At 35.5% G+C, this 19,315-nt stretch overlaps 1 protein-coding gene across 1 annotated transcript in view; it reads left to right on the forward strand.

Moving 5' to 3' along the window:
- Positions 1-16,944, forward strand: part of pla2g4aa (phospholipase A2, group IVAa (cytosolic, calcium-dependent)) — a 29,532-nt gene extending 12,588 nt beyond the window's left edge. The window contains 7 exon segments of the mRNA NM_131295.2: positions 2,713-2,802; positions 6,241-6,306; positions 8,718-8,957; positions 12,724-12,908; positions 13,444-13,633; positions 16,307-16,464; positions 16,546-16,944. Coding sequence (NP_571370.1) covers positions 2,713-2,802; positions 6,241-6,306; positions 8,718-8,957; positions 12,724-12,908; positions 13,444-13,633; positions 16,307-16,464; positions 16,546-16,686 — 1,070 coding nt within the window. The 3' untranslated portion in view covers positions 16,687-16,944.
- The last annotated feature ends 2,371 nt before the right edge of the window (positions 16,945-19,315 follow it).

Below are 19,315 nucleotides of genomic sequence, written 5' to 3' on the forward strand. Positions count from 1 at the left end.
GTTCAAAATTACCACAACGAATGATTTCAGTTCTTTCAAATTTCTACTTTGCGTCATTGCTGCATGTTCGAAACCTTGGGTGTGCATACTTTTCAGATAATTCAGTAGCCCTTTGTCAATTATTCCTTACGTTTTCAATGGACACTGGCAGCAGTTAATCATTTAAGGCCAATTGCTCATACTTCCTATGAGCAGATAATCAAATATTCCTGAGAGGTGTGTAAATAATGTGCCACTTATATGACTCAAGGAACATGAAGAAACTGAAGGAACATTGTGACGTTTGTGGTTAGTTAATATGGCTTTATTGTCTAAATATTGTAATGACTAAAGTAATGACTGAAGAGTCTTTTAGATGTCAGCATTAACCCTTTATAGGGCAAATACTCATTGGAAATACCTTTGAGTATCCCTAGGGGTTATTACAAGACCTTTAAACGTATAGACAATTTTGAGTGATGTAAACAAAAACAATGGTCCCAACGTATTTACTGTTTTACATTTTTAATTTATGTAGCTTATGAGAATCCAAAAAGAGCCACATATAGAAAAATAATGTCATGAGAGCTGTTTAAACACGATTGATTATGATTGAATTGCCTCTTGTGACAGTTATGAAATAGTTTGATAACAAGCAGGAAATGTCTATGACTATAAATTATATTTTAATCAGTATCAGTGAAGTTACCATATCTGTGTATGGTAGAGTTAAGATGGATGTTTTATTAGGATCACTGATTCAAATTTGGATTAACAGAAGCTGTTTAAATGATCAGTTCAATGAACCAATTCTGACAAAATTGAGAAAAAATAAAGTCTTAAAACAAATGAAAAAATTTAATACAGTTTTAAGTTTTTCATTCATTTGAATGTGAGCTTTATTTTAATTTCCTGAGCAAAAAAAAAAAACTTATCATAGATTTTTGTCATGATTTAGAGAAGACGAAAATGTGATTTATTATAATAATAATTTATATTCCACTTATCAGGCATTTTTAAACAAAATCATTCAACAAAATTCAACTTTCAACAGACTCGCACTGTGTTCCGTTCAGAAGGACTCATCCTTATTCCCTAATCTCTAATACGGAGTAACAGCTTTAAAGGGATTAGGGCATAGGGATGAACCCTTCTAAATGGAATGCAGTGTGCAACACCAATCCACTTCCCTGCACAAAACATCACAGTGGCCCGAAGTGTCCATCTGTTGTACCCTTCAAAAACGAAGTGCCCAGTTTCGAGCACTTTGGTTTGTAACGACACTTTAATATGGAGGCCATGATTGTTTTTATTTTGAGGTACCCTTCGTAGGATGATATATCTCGTTTGGAATGCACTCTCTATTTAAAAAACGTAAGAGTTAGCTCCAGCTAACAAATGTGAACTAGCTAAAGAAAGTCTTATTAGTCATACTAGAATTTTCCATGTTGGTGTGTTTAGGCAAGTTGGAGCCTAATTTTGCAGAATAGTGGCCCTTCAGGAGTTTGGACACCCCTGATTGAAATCTGTATAATTTGAAACTCTCCTTCAAACTACTAGGTTTTACTCATTTTTGTCACGTAAGAAAGTGAACAGCGAAGGTGCGTGTGAGGAGGGGGATCAGTAAAAATGAGTTGCCGGATCAGATTTCAGAGGTGCTGGATCTGGATCCAGCTTGTTCCGGCACAAATTAAGCCCTGGTGGAGGGAACCCAGGGAAACCCACAAGGGAGAACATGTAAACACAGAAGCGTCGAGTGACTTGGTAAGGACTAGAACCAGTGACGTTCTTGCTGTGAGGCAATAGTGCTAACCACTGGGCCGCCGGGCCACCCATCCAGGAAAGAAAGAGGAGTCAGGGAGGAAGGGGATTCTTCAAAACGAAGATGACTGTGGTATGGAGCATACTTATAGTGACTTAGAAATCGTCTGATTGGTGAATCATGAATAGGCTAATGCGGGACCAGCCATGATCAATCATAAGCACATGATCCTCTCAAAATTAGTTTATAAATAAACTTCACTTATTCATTTAAGTAAGGAATAAAGTACATCCTGGCTGTTGTTATTATAGAATTAAGCATCACATGCTTGTCGTCAGCCTGTGGCAAATGACCTGAATGATGCTGTTTTATAAGTTTCAGGTTAATATCTTGGAATAGCATACAGTACCTTGGTATGTTGCAAGTGACCAATCAAAATTTACTATACCAGACAACCATGTTAAAATATAATAACATTTAACATGATCACTTGCTCTTTTATATGCTTTAAAAAAAAAGGTTATACTAAATAATTAAGGACTGAACATTTAACCCAAAATTTGACATTTATTTTTTCATATAAGCTATTTTAAACATAAAAGCAGAGAGTTACATTAAAAAGTCTTTCTATGTATTTAACATCACTTTTGTAACACAGAGAAAACACCAAAACAATCTTTAGTTGAAATGATGCTTTGTTTGATTTAAATAAAAAAATATTCAACTAAATACATGTTTTGAGATGTGCATCATCAAACACAAGCATTCATAACCTTTTTTCCGAGAAACTTCTCTGTTAAAGAGTGCAAGTTCTTCATAATTCATTAATTTATTCATTATTGGATTTGTCCCTTTATTAATCTTTAGTCGACACAGTGGAACGAACTGCCTCTTCATAATTCAGATCATTGGAAAATATTTACAGTAATACATGAAGTGTTTATTGTGAGTGTTGTTGTTGTTTGCTGCAGGTGTGTGGGGAAGTGCTTTTTCCATCCTCTTTAACCGGGTTTTGGGTGTGAAGGAGACGACCAGCAGTAGCACTATGGAGGAGGAGCTGGGTGAGTCAGACTGGCAGGAAATCTTCTTTTTTATGCTATCAGACTCAAAGAACTTGATCAAAAGTAATGATTGTGTCATATTCAGAGAGAAAACACTAATGTAGGAAGATCAGTTGTTATGATATCACTAAGTTTGCTTGGCAATTGGTGCCATGACAAGTTCTTTAAGTGCAAACATGTACAGTTGACAGGAACCATGAGTGCTCAAATTCACTGTGAAACTGATAAGATTAACAAACTGCCACACTACGAGTGTGACATTTATCGTCTAGAATTATATCTAACTGTTGTTTAAGGAAATGTGAGTTGATGTTATCAAAAAAACCTTGGTGAGTCCAGAAGCATGATTAAGCTTATTGGAATGTAGTAACAGTGGCTCTATAATTCAATGAATTGACATTACAGATTATAGTTTATTCAGTATATTCATGTCACACTTTGAATTAATTACATTTTAATCATATATTTTCTTTACCTCAATTCATTTATTCATTTTCTTTTCGGCTTAGTCCCTTTAATAATGTGGGGTCGCCATAGAGGAATGAACCGCCAAATTATCCAGCACGTTTTTACGCAGCGGATGCCTTTCCAGTCACAACCCATCACTGGGAAACATCCATTCACACTCATACACTACGGACAATTTAGCTTACCCAATTCACACATACCGCATGTCTTTGGACTTGTGAGGGAAACCGAAGCACCCAGAGGAAACCCGCGGGAGCGTGGGGAGAACGTGCAAACTCCACACAGAAATGTCTTCTGACCAGCCAAGGCTCGAAACAGCAACCTTCTTGCTGTGTGGTGACAGCACTACCTTCTGCGCCACCACGTCACCCTTCTTTACCTCGATAAAGTTATTATATTCAGCAAATGCAGTAAACACTACCAGCATGTACACTTGCAATACTTATAAAATACGCCGATGATCTGGCATTGGGTTTCTGTCAGGAAGAAATGAATAGCTTATTATATAAATATATATATATATATTTATTCTATTCTTCTTTTTTCCACTTCATCCTTCAAACCGAACATTTGATGCGCTTTGATTTACTCTCTGTATTACGCTGCCTGACTGGGTTTCAACCAGGTTGTTACGGACTCAACACAGAGACTGGACAGCCTAATTTAACCCAATGCATAAAGATGGTGATGTGCATCACAGAGCTGGTGCAAATACATAAAATAAAAGCATTTAAGTTTTGTCTTAATATGTGTATTTTTCTTTTTGTTAATACCTTTTATATGATGTGCTTTGGTCCACTCTCTCACGCTGCTCCAGTGTTGCCTGATGAGGGGATTTACATTCAGACTAATGCAACGATTAAAATGATACATGACTTCACTCTTTACCAAGTCATGTCTGTGTGGATTAGGTCAAGACATATTCCCTTTTCAAGTCGATCAACTCGATCTGTCAACATCAATGGTAATTTTGTTGATGAAAAATTTGTCATAATTTTTATGACGAACAAGTTTCTACTGACAAAAAACTAGATGAAAACTAAATAAAAATTAAGTAATGATGACTACAACTATAATAAAAATAGACTAATAATAAAAAGACATGAGAATGTGATTGGAGAAAGTTTTTTTGTAAAATATTCAATCAGAATTAATCTTGGTGTGATGTATGAGGCACACACATATTGAAAAGTAACTGATCCACAGTAGAAAAGGGATGCGATTACTTCATCGTAAGAGTAAGGTAGATTTAGTTGACTAAAATTTTATGAAATGTAGTCAAAAAAAACTTGACTAAAACTAAAATGATTCAGAAGACTAAAATATGACTGAAACTAAAAGACAAAATAAGACTAAAACTAAATCAAAATTTGTGGTCAAAATTAACACTGCTCAACATGTATGATGTTAAAACCTGCCATGTGAAAAAACACGCCGATCTTTGGTTTGAACACGAAAAGAGGTGAATGCTGTAGTAGTGGAAAATGAAAGTACCCGGCCCCATCACGTCAGTACTGGACCTTGTTAAAACCATTGTTGAACCTATACAGGCAGTCAGGCATCACATACAGGGAGTGGACCAAAGCGCATCAAATGATCAGCATTCAAAAGAGAAAAAATAAAATAAATATATATTTATATTAGACACGCACCTTATGCTTGTATTTGCACCAGTTCCAAACCCATAACTTCACGCATTGGCTTAAATTAGGCTTTGCAGTCTCCATGTTCAGTCCTTTACTTCCACTGTGTCTGTTAAGCTGAGGGAATGAAACCAATGCAGTGATGGTGATATTCCAAGATGGCGGTGCCCTAGGTCTAAAATCTATAGTAAAACGTGCCGTTTTCTACTAAATGGTAACATTAATCAAGTTTGTATATAATATATATATATATATATATAATTTCCATTTAAAGTGGAAACCAATGTACAAAATAATATAAACTTAATTTCCACTTTAAACAGGGCATATAGATCATTAATAGAGTGTTCTCATATATAACATTGTTTCATGCTTTGCTAACACTTAAACAGAGGAAGAAATTATCGCAAATTATTAATCAGGCAAATAAGATAACTGATCGCAAACAACATTTGCTAAAGATTCAATTTGACTCCTCCAACAGCAATTGGGATTTTTGATGACAATACACATCCCCTTCACTCAGCTTTTGAAGTGTTACCATCAGGATACAGGTTTAGAATTCCTAAAGCTCCAAGAAATGCTTATAAAATGTCATCTATCCCTATTGCAGTTGTTGTCTTAAATCTGATCACTGCTTGAAGTGAACGGGGTGGTTGTCAAGAATGATCTGCAGTAATATGCATGGGGCTAATTTGGTTTTTACATTTTTAACTCATGTTGTTGTCTTGATGAGTGTTGCTATTGTGTGATTGTTGTATGTATGCAGTTGTCTTAAATCCAGTGATAAAGAAAAATTTTCCTTTCATAAAGTTTAAACTAAAAGTTTTTCTCTTTTTTTCTCTTCTTTTTCATTCTTTTATAACACATTTTATCTGTTTTTATGTTTTTTTTATCATTTTTATTATTTGTTTTTATTTTTCTTATACTTGTTTCTTTAATTCTTGTTTATAAAGAGTAACGCAATTTCGATTCTCTATATGTCTTGTACATGTGGCTGAATTGACAATAAAGCTGACTTTGACTTTGACTTTATGTAAAGCACTTTAAATTGCAACTGTGTATGAAATGTGCTATATAAATAAACTTTCCTTGCCTTGCCTAAACTAAACTTATTAACAGATGTGCTACTAGTTTCATTTATAGTAAGCTAGTAATTATCAGGGGATCTCTGTGATCATAATATTCATAAGGTGCACTTCTTCTGTGCACAGATGCGTTGTTATGAGTTTTACTCGTAGGTTGTAACACAGAACAGGGTAAAAAAAAAATGGTGTCTTTTATCAGGCGGCTGATCTAAACACCGTTTGTTTCTTGTGTTTGTCAGAGCAAATTAAACCAGAGCACATTGTGGGTGACGATTCTGCTGATAACGAGGAGGAAACTCAAAGAGGTGAGAAGATTTTCTCTCATGCACACAGTCAGTTCAGTTCAGGGCTCAACAGTAAAGATGACCCGCTGCTCTGGGGTCAGCGTGTTAGGTTTCAGGGCGGTTGACTGAAATGTCATTTACCTTGTTAGATTTAGCGTTGCGTCAATACATCCTGTGTGCATTCTTCATGTGTTGAGTTTTATGTCTAAACTTGATGTGGTGAATACTGTTTGTATTGTCAATGTTTTATTAAGCTGACTGTCTAATGTTTTACTTTGTTTGTTTATTCATTTAATTGTTATTGTAATATTGTGAGTTTTTTTTTTACTTAAGTCCTTACCAAAGAGATATTAATTATTAATATTGAATTTATTTATTGATTGACTGATTGATGGAATGATTGATTTGTCGTTATAATGATACTCATTAGCATTGTACTAGTTTATTGATTTACTTAGATATTTACTTCATTTTTTAATATTTTTTCTTGTTTAGTTATTTATTTTAAATAGTCACCAGTATAACTTTCTAATGTATAATTAATTAAATAGCTTATTTGTTTATTGGTTCATTAATTTGTTTTCTTATTTACTTATATATTTAAATTGTTAGCAATATAATGGTCTAACATCAAATTAATATATTTATATAATATTAATATAATATTAATATAAATTATTAATATTAATAATTATTTAATAATTTTCGATCTTACTATGATTTTATTTTTTTATTTTGCTGTAAATTTATTTACTCTTACTTTTTCTCTATTGTACAATTATGTTAATGTATAATTCTGAATTTATTTATTTTAATTGTTACCAGTCTAACATTATCTAACTTATTTATATATTTATTTATTTATTTAATTTTAAAATGTAAGAGTAGCTTGATATCAAATATTTATTTATGTATTTATTTTCTTATTTACTTGCATATTAAAATTGTTACCAATGTAATGGTCTAACATCTAATTAATAAAATTGTTTATTTAATCATTTTCTCTTTATTTATATTTAGTGAGGTAACATTAGCTAACCAATATTTTATTAAAATTTTTAATTTACTGTAAATTTATTTACTTTAAATTTTTTTCAAATGTACAACTCTTCGTCTATAATGCTGTGTTTATTTTATTAATTTATTTATTCATTTAAATTGTTACCAGTCTAACATTATCTAACTTATTTATTTATTTAACTTTTATTTACAAAAGTAAACTTAGCTTGCTATCAATTATTTATTTATTTATTTATTTATTTATTTATTTATCTATTTTTTTATTTATTTATTTATTTGATTATTTATTGATTATTTTTAATTTAATTTATTTATTCAAATGTTATTGTTACCCAGTGTTACACCTGGCTCAGGGATGTAACAAAGTAAGGGAGACGACAAGGCAAAGTATAATCAAAAAGAAGATTTATTTAACTCAATTGAATAATAAAATCAAAATATCAGTATCAGTATGTTCAATCAGTGTGAAATGCAAGTGTATGGATGCGGTAAATGTAAAACAAAGCATAATGTCCAAATTGGATCGCAGCTCTGGCCAACTGCCAAGTGAATGGACAGCGGCCCCGACAAACTCTCTGCCTGGGTTTAAATTGGGGCGCTGACCAGCATCAGGTGCGCTGAAGGCACACCTGAAACTGAAAAAAACAAGTACTATTTAGTTAATGGTTTGCTTGTTTATTTATTGATGTCTAATGTTTAAGTGCCAGCATTGGTATTCTTGCCAATTAATATACAAACTAAATTACACTAGTACAGTATATAGACCTTTTCTTAGAACACAAAAAAAACATAATGTTTTGTGGGTATGTGGATGCATCGAACGGTAGTAAATACTACACAATTCAAACTAACTAAATTGAACATAATTGTTCCCGATTAGAATCAACATGTAAATCAGCCAAGTAGTATCAGTAACGTACTTTTATTGGTCATTTTTGGAAATTGCATGGCTTACATACTTGTTAAGTTTCATGGCAGTAAAGTTAGCTCTTTATAATGCAGTGATGTTTTGTGTGTGATTTGTGTATGCATTGAAGATCCAGCTGAGTAGAGTATAACAGCTGACAGGTCAGGAACACTGACGCTATATTTCAACATTTTATCTGAAGGCAGACACTGAATTAGGAGAACGTTTTTCTCTCGCACTTAAACTGCAACTGACAGAAGCATAACGGCTTTACACACCTTTCAAAATCAACATTTTGCATCACAAAAACACTCAAAACGGTATTGACACCCAGTTTAAAAACGCTGCTCTCACTGATGACAATCCTAAACCAAAGTTCTAAGCATCCTACCAGAAGGCACTGGTCTCTATGGTGCCCTCCATGCAGCAACAAAGAAAAAGGTCTATACATATCTGTGAGCAAGCCAACTGAGGCAAATTTTCTGTCTGTTTGTCTTTTACCCAGGAGGCACAGAGTCTGCAGATGCAGAGGACGAGCGCCAGCGTCATGCCCAGGCCAGCTGGGTACAGCGCATGTTGACCTCCATCATGGGCGACACCACTCTGTTCACCACTCGTGAGGGCCGCGCAGGCAAAGTGCACAACTTCATGCTGGGACTGAACCTGAACTCAACCCTGCCCTTCTCTCCCTTCAGCGGCATCACACACCAGACCTCGCTGGAGGAGGAAGTGGACGCTGTTACTGGTACACCGACACGCACATGCACATTAACAAATATTTGATGCCAAAAATATTTTTAGCTAAAACCCCTTTCCTAAAACAAAAAGGTCTCCGGTATTGCCAAACTGAATGTTTTCATATATATATATATATATATATATATATATATATATATATATATATATATATATATATATATATATATATTAAGAAAATATTTTTTATATCACATGAGCCAACAAACTGTATATATGAGCAATATCACACGAGTAGCAGTGCAATATGGCTGTATATCAGCACTGATGGGAGGCGTGTGTTGGCACGAGGCAGCAGGCCGAGTGCCTTAGTGCCCCACCAGTACTGATATACAGCCATATCACACTACTACGAGTGTGATATTGCGTTTATACAACAGTTCGATGGCTCAATCTTGTATATAAAAAAGAAAATCAAACACGCATAGTCTAAAACCCTTTTGTATTAGGAACTACTTTCTTCCGCCATTCAATCAGATCTGCAGCTGACGTTAGAACAGAAGCCGTTACTAATTCACCAACGTCACTTTAGAGCTAGTGTTTGAATGATTTTCTATAACGTAATGTGAAGCGGCGCTTCTGGTGTGTGACCCCCTTAAAGTGATGACAAAACAGATGATTTTGCTCACATTTTTAAAATTATATTGCTGAACGTGACATGAAATGCCATCCGTCTACAGGGGTATCTCCCTACAGTCTATTACAGTCTACAGTATTTCTCTGTTGTCGTCGGTATTGTGACGGGTGCCAGGTGTCCCAGCATTTACCCGGAGACTTTATGGAATAAAGAAAGGAGACAGAAACTTTTTCGCTCTTCCCAAGTGCTGTCGACTACATACATGATAGTCAACGACAATGAGTAGGCAAAAGGAAAAGAAAAAGACACTCAAATGGCACTCCCATTTTTATTCAAACCCTTCCCATTTTCCCTCCCCCGACACTCCCACCCAAACAGAGCTTGACACACCCACTTTCCTGACTTTTTCCAAACTAGAGGTGTGAAAACACCCTGCTGAAAAGGGGGGTTTCATGGCCCTTTTAAAATGTAAGCAAAATCACCTTGTTTTGTCATCACTTTACATTAATTACACTAGAGAGTCATTCAAATACTAGCTCTAAAGTGACAGTTTCTACTGTTCTGATGTCAGCTGCAAATGTGAATGAATGGCGGAAAAAGTAGTTCCTCTCACAAAAGGATTTTGAGACTCTTCGTGTTTGATTTTTTTTTTTATATACACAGTTATGCCACTGAACTGTTGTATATACCATAGACTGTAAAATATATGGACGTAGTATCCGTGACATCACCCATAGGTTTCTGAACACTTCAAAAGAAGCCACAAGTAGGCGCACCCACGGCGGTATCAATAAAGACTGTTGTAAGACTTTGAGCCACTAAGCATTGTTCTTATGATGTTTTTCTACAGGAGGAAAACGCGAATTACTTCCAAACACTTTAGATATAGTCTGTGTTAGTAAATGCAAGGCTATTAATGAAATCCAGCATAACAGTGTATGACAACGCTTCAGACGACTGTTCGAGAGCCTACAACTAATCAGTCTGTCAGATTCTGGACTGCATTACAGGTCTAAAAAAATATAAATGATAAATGATCTTAAATGAAAACAAATACATTTATAGAGATGGTATATATGTATACAACTTTACTCGCATGGGAAACGGAGGCCACGTAAATGGTTTGTGAGCAAAATTTACTGCACACAGCATCCCATATCATCTGATAATTGTTAGAAATAATTCCAAAAGGCAACTGTGTAAAGCCACATAAAACAACACAAAAATAGGATGAATATGCTGAGTTCAGTGGCTAATCTGCCAAAGTCAGCTGAGGTGAAGTGACGGCGACCAGCGAGACCTAACTGTCACTCAAGTGGCCATGCCCTTAATTATGCAAACTTAATATTACCTAATTTAAAGGAAACAAATGAGTTATAAAAAAAATTCACCCCCCTCATAGTTGTCATGAAGAATAATATTAGTTATATGAACCAAAATCGTTCATTGTACCAGGCTGTGAACACCTTTTTTTCTGCTGTAAAGTTGGCCATTCTAACAGTGGGCTTAATTGAAATTTGCTCTATTACGGAGCCAGGACTAGCGGAATTTCGATGAATTGCAGTTTCAGTTACTTGCGTATTGGCTTCCTGAGGGAGAGCAGAAGGTTGCTACTTGGTATGTACGCAATATCACACTCGCAGCAGTGCGATGTAACTGTATATCAGCACTGGTGGGACATTAAGGCACTTCTACGTGTGCCATATTGCTCATATATATATACTATTTATTTATATGAATTTTTTTAATAATAGTAGTAATTATATTATATGTTTTATAAATTGGTTAATGCATATTTTTACTCAGTTTAGTCATTTGGCAAGTGTTACTATTAGGCTTCATAGTTAAAATTTGGTATAATATTTAATTATCTTGATTTTAAAAGAAACGAATAATAATAAAAACACCTTTTGGCTAACTTTTTTTTTACTTAAAAAAGTACTACATATTTTTATCTTAACTTTTTAACAGATCCAGAATTATATTCCACAGTAGTGCCTGAAATCTCGATTTAACTGAGCCCTGTGAAGTATGAGTTTAAAAGAAAAGGGTGTGACGGACCGTAGGTGGAACAATGGTGTTAAATCTGGTCAGGTGCCATGGGACTCGAGGATGGCCTTTCAAACATTATGCGGTGCTCGAGTGGGAGGAAGTCAGTTAGTCAGCTCTCAAAACTTCTGACATCTAAGAAATACCAACACACCCACTGCAGGTTACCTTTCATCCCAGAAACACCTGAAAACATAACACAGGAAACATCTCTCACTTGCATGTCAATGCAAGATCAGCGATTGTGTTAAACAAGATGGTCTATGTTTAACGTCTCCTTAGATTATTACTGATAATAAGGCCACTGCATGTCTCTGTGACTCAGCAGAAGTCTGTACTTCCTGTTGACGCTTGGTTGTGAAAAATAAGATAAGCTGTTGTAAGAATGTGAATAAATGATTGCATTGTTGCTGCATAGAATCTTTATTACGGAACCACTAGGTGAATCTAAGTGATCACATCTTGAAGTTCATTTGTCGGTCATTATTAGACGTGCCATTATTCAATAACATGAACATGCATGATGTTATCTTGGGCATTTCAAAATATTGAGGAGAATAATTATTTTTTTATTTAAACTTTTAAACTGCCTTTAAAAGAACAACTCTTGAATTAAACAGTTGAGCTTTATTATTTTTTAATTCATTTAGACACTTTTAGCTTAGCATAAATCATTGAATCAAATTAGACCATTAGCATCTTGCCTACATTAGCATTTTGCTGGATAGTTGACCCAATATTGAAAATTCTGTTATCGTTTACTCACACTTTAATTGATATAAACCGGTCTGCCTTTCTTTCTTCTGTTGAACACAAATTAAGATATTTTGAAGAAAGCTAAAAACCGGTAACCATTATCTTCCACAGTATTTGTTTTCTCTATTATGAAAGTCAATGGTTACAGGTTTTTAGATTTCTTTTAAAATATATTCCTTAGTGTTCGACAGATTAAATAAACTTATAAAGGTTTATAATCACTTTAGGGTGAACAAATACTGTGGTAAGTACATTTTAATTTTAGGGTGAACAATCTCTTTTATAGGCTTTTATTTTCCAACATAAACTTTGTTACGTGTTAAACTTGCATGTTTATGGATAAAGCAGTAACAGAAATCAACCATTTCTGCAGATCCGGATGAGTTTGAGCGAATCTATGAGCCTCTGGATGTGAAGAGCAAGAAAATCCATGTGGTGGACAGTGGCTTGACCTTTAACCTGCCCTACCCTCTCATTCTGCGGTGTCAGAGAGGAGTCGACCTCATCATTTCATTCGACTTCTCAGCCCGACCCAGTGACTCCAGCCCACCGTTCAAAGTAAGTGTCTGACACCTGAAGAATGTATTGTATGTATTTAAAAGTAGGTTTACAGCAGAAAAAAAATAAAATGCACAATGCAGTTTGTGATATCAGTAAAAAAAAAAAATAGGAAAACAGAATTCTGCCTTCGTTCGTTTCATAGTTTCTGTTTTTTTAGGTTTAGTTGTATGAGCATAACAGATTTGGGATTTGGTCATAAACTGTTGGTTTAAAAGGTTGATATGATTTTTTAAAAATGTTTTTGTACAGAGTGCCTCACAGAAGCTGCATTTATTTGATTTGAAATGCTATACAAAAGATTTAACAGTATTATAAAATATGATTAGAAATTCAAATAATTGTCATTTGTTTTCTGTTTGTTAATTTTGAGTATATAACATTAATTTTATACAACAGTTCAATTATAAAGTTTATCAAAATTCATAGACAACAGTGTATTGTCTTTTTTGATCTATCAGAGAACTCTTTTTTTTCTTTTTTTTTTTTTCTGTTGGCTTTTTTGTCTAATCATGTCCTTGTTTGTCTGTGTCAGGAGTTACTGCTGGCTGAAAAATGGGCCCGTATGAATAAGCTGCCCTTCCCGAAGATTGATTCGAAAGTATTCGACAGAGAGGGTCTAAAAGAGTGCTATGTGTTCAAGCCTGCTAAAGGAGACAAGAACTGCCCCACCATCATTCATTTTGTCTTGGCCAACATCAACTTCCGGAATTTTAAAGCCCCTGGTGAGAGTTTGATACAAAAGCTGCTTTTTCACTGTGTGGTACGGTATGGTTCAGCACATCTAGGCTTGTTTTGATTTGGTTTTGCTCAGTTCAGTTTGCATTTCCTATGCAGTTTAGTACTGTTTAAAGTGGGTGTGATTGTCACTATTGTTGCACCAAACAACTACCCTGACATCATCGTTTACATTTTTGGTAGTTTAATCTGGTCCTCTGCTACCAATTAGAGTAATGTCTGGACCTCTTTTACTGACCACGATGCTGCCATTTCAGGTGTCTTTTTCTTGTGGTGGTTTAGTGACTGCTGCTGACTATTAAAATAAATCAGGTTTGTTGTCTTGTGGCACAAATCCAATGACACTGGTGTTGATGCTGGTATTGACGATTCCCACGGATCAATCTGAAAAGCTGTGTGTATATGTCATGTTTGTTAATGGTAGGGCACTCTTGAAACATCACGCAAGGTGGTACTAAAAAAGTACCAGGTACGAAACAGAGTGGAAAAGCTTGTAAAAGTGTGCCATATTCAAACTGAAATATGTCATATCATGGAGTGGAAAAGCACCATTAAATAGGCTAGTGAGGAAGCTGTAGCAGCACTTTATTATAGCCTTAATGTATAAAAACACTGTAACAAGGATATTTTAAAAACTGTAACCTAAGCTAAGTTTTGCTGACCTAAAAATGTAATAAACAGTAATAGTTATCAGCTAATGTCATTATAGTTGATAAATAAATAAGGGAAAATAAGTAGATAGAATAGAAACAGCACAGGAAGTTATTGGGTTTATTTTAGCAATCTAGGCGCAAAGTCTAAAGGGCATGGCGCAAAAGCATTAAGGGTGTGTCTAAATACACTTTTGCTATTTTAAAGACTAAAAAAATGTGGTCTGCGCCCTGGTGCATGGTCTAACAATGTTGTGCTTATTCTCAGCATAACATGCATTAAACCAATCAGCCTAATCTCCCATTCACTTTAAGACTCATTTGTGTCACGCCATGGCGCATTTGCTATTTACATGGTGGGCTTTGTAAGTGGTTAAACTGAACACTTCAGTTGTGAGAAAACAGTTAAATAGACCATCTGCAGCGTGAGGATAAAGAATGAGCCTCCTCCATTCGGCCTCTTCACTTTCTCCTTACTTTTACTTTTTACTTTATTCCTTTACTTTCATGGATAAGAAATCAGTGTTGTACTCAATCCTCTGAAGACATCCATGTTTATTTTGTTTGTTTAGCACAAAGATTTGTTTCAAAACTATTTCTAAATTCAGTTCTAATTTCTAGCAGACAAATAAATGAACAGTAATAACGAAGTGTGGTCAAAAAACTGAGTTTTATCCAAACACACGTCCTATTCTTATGCTCAATATGGTAATGCGTACATCTACAAAACCTGACAGGTGGACAAATCTAAACTTGATTTTATTAAAGCAAACATAAATATGCACATGATAAATACTACTGCTTATAATAATAACATTATAAAAATGCAGATTGTCATGAATAAACTGGCAAAAAGCCCTCTTTGTAAGTATAAATAATGTGCTCTGCGCTGGACTTGCAATTGTGCAGTCTATTTCAGTTATTCAAAATAGCAATGCATTAACAATGCACCTTAACACACCTTCTTTTAAGGCCAGAACACCCATGAGTCCACAAAGTGGCGCAAATGGATTTGCTATTTAAACAACGTGGCTCAAAACAAGGAAATTACAGTTGCACTGGTCTGAAAATAGCAACAAATGGCACCATACACATCTTGTGCCTGGTATATGATCGGACCAATAGTGTTAAAGGGTGAAGTGCTAACAACAAATAGGTTTTAGGCATTTCAGCAAGCTAATGCAAACGGATGAACAGAGATGTCACTTTCTTTGACATTTAACATTTTGCCCACTAAACTTTTCAAGGTTTGATAGTACTGACTATTCAAGAAAGCATTGCAAAAATCCAGGCTGGATTAAACAAGAGCTTCAACAGTAAGTAATAGTGCATGTTTCAATAGGAACACGTGTATAATCATTCTAATGTATAAGGCAAATCTGCTCAAAACAGATTAGATCAAAACAGATTTAACTGAATGAATAAGTTCTGTCCTGGTATGGTTGAGTTGATTATGATGTTTTTTTTTTTTTTTTTAATCTAATGATGTCCATCAGACAGGCTAAGATACAAGCAGCATTTGCTCTATCAATAAGCTATAATGGGAGCATAGCAGTGACAGGAAAATACATGTTTCTAAATGGCCTGTTCTGGTGATGCCAAGTAGGTGGAGAACAGAAGGGATCCAATAACTGAGCCCTGAGGCACATCGGTAGTCATTTGTTGTGGCTCAGACACCTAACCTTTTCAAAGCATCCAAAAGGATCTGCTCTAATCCAACTCTGCGATTCCCTCATAAGGGCCGACCAGAGATTAATTCCCCTTGCACACTGCCTGTGTGCAACAATTGATGCACAACAAAACTGAATTTCAGGCCATATCAAAAACTTATATGAAAACTTGTAAACAAGCATTGTTTTTATTGGAATATTGGGCATTTTAAATGACAGAAATATTAAGAACTAGATTCTGCATTTGTAGGTCATATATCAAAACTGTATCTTACTGATGATGTGAATTTATTGATAGAAAAGGTCTCACTAAACCCTTATCTTCACTGTTTTCTCGAAGGAGTTCCTCGAGATTCAGACAAGGACATAGAGTTTGGTGACTTTGACATATTTGACGAGCCAGCCTCCCCTTACTCCACTTTCAACTTCAAATACAACAACCAGGCCTTCAAGAGACTTCATGACCTCATGGAGTTCAATACGCTTAACAACATCGAGGTCAGGTCTACTCTTCAATCTCTGGCTTTCACCTGCAGTTTGTTTTTGCTCTTCATTCTACATGATTCTTTTGTTTTGCAGGTTATCAAAGAAGCCATTAAAGACAGCATTCTGCTGAGACGAGAGAACCCAGCGCGATGTTCGGTTTCCCTTTCGCTCAGTGAAATCGAAAACAAGAAGTTCCTGAAACGAGACAACAGCATTGCAAAACGACCCACCTAACAGACAGCTATGCAAAAAGCTACACAAAAGTGTGAGACTGCATTGGTCCATTGGTGCGGAAATTGAATCAGTGAGCAGATTCATCAGACAAGGCTGGATTGACCTTATTACAGGATCATTGTATGCTGCATTCTTGAATTCTTTCATCTCCTACTTGAAAATAACCACAGGAACACTTGAGGTGAGATGTCGGGTTCACAACCACCAGAGGTCCATTGTCCAAAAAAGTCAATTACTAGAAGTTGTTATTCCAATACTGTGCAGCATCTTTAATAGCCCCTTTCACACAGTGATACCAGAACGAGTTTACCGGTAAATTCAAAAAAGTGCTGTTCACACTGGCAAGGGCGTTCCGGAATTTTCCATTCACACTCCCATTCCAAAATACCAGTAAATTCTGACATCATTAACCAGAACTGAGCACTTGTATTTGTAAACATAGAAGGTGTCTGGCTTTTGTTGATGGTTACACTTTTATTTATAGCTTAAGCATTTATGTAGCTGCTTTGTTTTTGCTTTGGCAGAAGCGCCAACCGCAGCTTTATGTTTACACATTTGACGACATTACACATTCTGCATATTCATGAATAACTGTGATGAAAACATGTGGAGGAACACTTTCGCATGTCGAGATGTACATAATATGTGTATGTGCTAGCACTCACCAGTGCATTGCTTCACGTGCACACGCGTCAGGCAACTGAAGCAGAGCTTGAAGGTAAACAAACAGCGGTTTATTATAAGCATTTTATCGATACATTTTTACAAAGTTGGCATTAAGAAGGAACATAGAAACGTTATCTGACTAACATCTAGCAGCTAAATGTGTCTGGGAAAAATATTTAAAGGCTTTTATTTTTATAAACAGCGCAGATGTGAATGCGTCTGAATGTTCTGATTGGCTGGAGTAGACATCTCATGTCAGCAAATTCTTAGCGTGAACGTGCTCTTTCTGGCAATTTTCCTGCAGCATTCCTGCAAATTACCGGTAATGTTACAAGTTCACTTTCCGGAAAATTCCGGGAATTAATTTACTTGTATTTTTAAAAAGGGCCTGTTTACACATGATCCCTACAGAAAAGTCTGTATGTGTGAAAGGGGCTAATGAAAGTTCTATCATTTTAAACCAATGTGGTTCAAATGATCACTGCAGTTTTGAGTCTTAAAGGGGACCTGTTAAGCAAAACCACTTTTATACGGGGTTTAAACACAGTTGTTTGGCAACAGTCTGTGAATATAACCAGCCATCTAATAGTAAACTTTTATTCGTTTATTTTTTTATAATCACACTAAAAACTGTCTAAAGACTATCTGCAAAAAGCCTGCAGAAACACTTTAGTTGACCCGCCTCTTTGTGAGGATATCTCCCTCATTAGCATTGGACCATAGTCTTGTTTTTGAATCTGCCACTAAGCTGACACAAAGGCATTTATAGCTCCGCCTTCTTTCGAGATGAGTTCTGGGAGCAAAATCTCATTAGAATTTAAAGCGACAGTCACTAAAAAGGCACAATTAGGATCAAAGCCTAAAAGGGTTCGTTTTAAAGAGTTATTAAACCTTATTTGTGAAGAATTTTGAGCTGAAACTTCACATACACACGCCAAGGACATCAGAGACTTATTTAACATTTTGTAAAAAGGGGCATAATAGGTCCCCTTTAACTAGCTATTTGTACTTCTTATGATGCAATATAATATGGTAGCTACGCCAGTATACTAAATAAAACTAAATGGCAACATTTTACATTATAGATAATTATAGTTTTATAAAATGAATTTACACTGAAAAGACTTATAGGCATCTATTAATGTTTATATAAATGTTTACAAAAGGTGTATCTTTTAATATCTAATGTACCTGCACTAACAAGAACATACAATGAATTTTTATAAAACCTGATGTTAATAAGCATGTAACTAATGTATAGCTCATTGATAATTACAATAAGGTTCCATTAGTTTCAGGGGTGTCCAAACTTGGTCCTGGAGGGCCGTCGTCCTGCATAGTTTAAGTCTAACTTCCTTCAACACACCTGCCTGAAAGATTCTAGTATACCTGGAAAGAGCTTGATTAGCTGAATCAGGTGTGTTTAATTGGGGTTGGAACTAAAATATGGAGGACACTGGCGCTCCGGGACCGAGTTTAGACACCCCTGCATTCTGCCGAGTTCAGACTGCATGATTTTCAAAGTAGTCGTGTCACGGATGTTTTCACACTGCATGACTATCTGGGCTAGCGTTTCGTCGCTGCTTTGTTTACACTGCAAGATGGATCGGTGACAGAGGGTTTCACTCCGCATGACTTTAAAATAAGAAGAATCGCAGACAACTTTGTCCAAAATATGTCTCATAACCAAACACACGAAAAGTTAAATAGAAACCATGCGAGGTCATGTAGTCTATATTGTGTTCATAACTGCACAATGAGAAGGAAGCCTTTTCTGGGGTAGGAAATGTACTTATTTGGCTAACCTGACCTTTAAAGGGAATTAGCAATTTCTCCTAAACTTTTTTGTTTCAACCCAGTTGTGAGATTGCTCAGACGACTCGTCAAACAGACACTGGTGCTCCTGCCAAATTTAATCTAGTTTTTCTTCCATTTCTTGGGTCCAAATAGACTGAAAATAAGC

Source organism: Danio rerio, chromosome 2, assembly GCF_052040795.2.
Source record: "Danio rerio strain M-AB ecotype USA chromosome 2, GRCz13ab, whole genome shotgun sequence".
Taxonomy (NCBI): domain Eukaryota; kingdom Metazoa; phylum Chordata; class Actinopteri; order Cypriniformes; family Danionidae; genus Danio; species Danio rerio.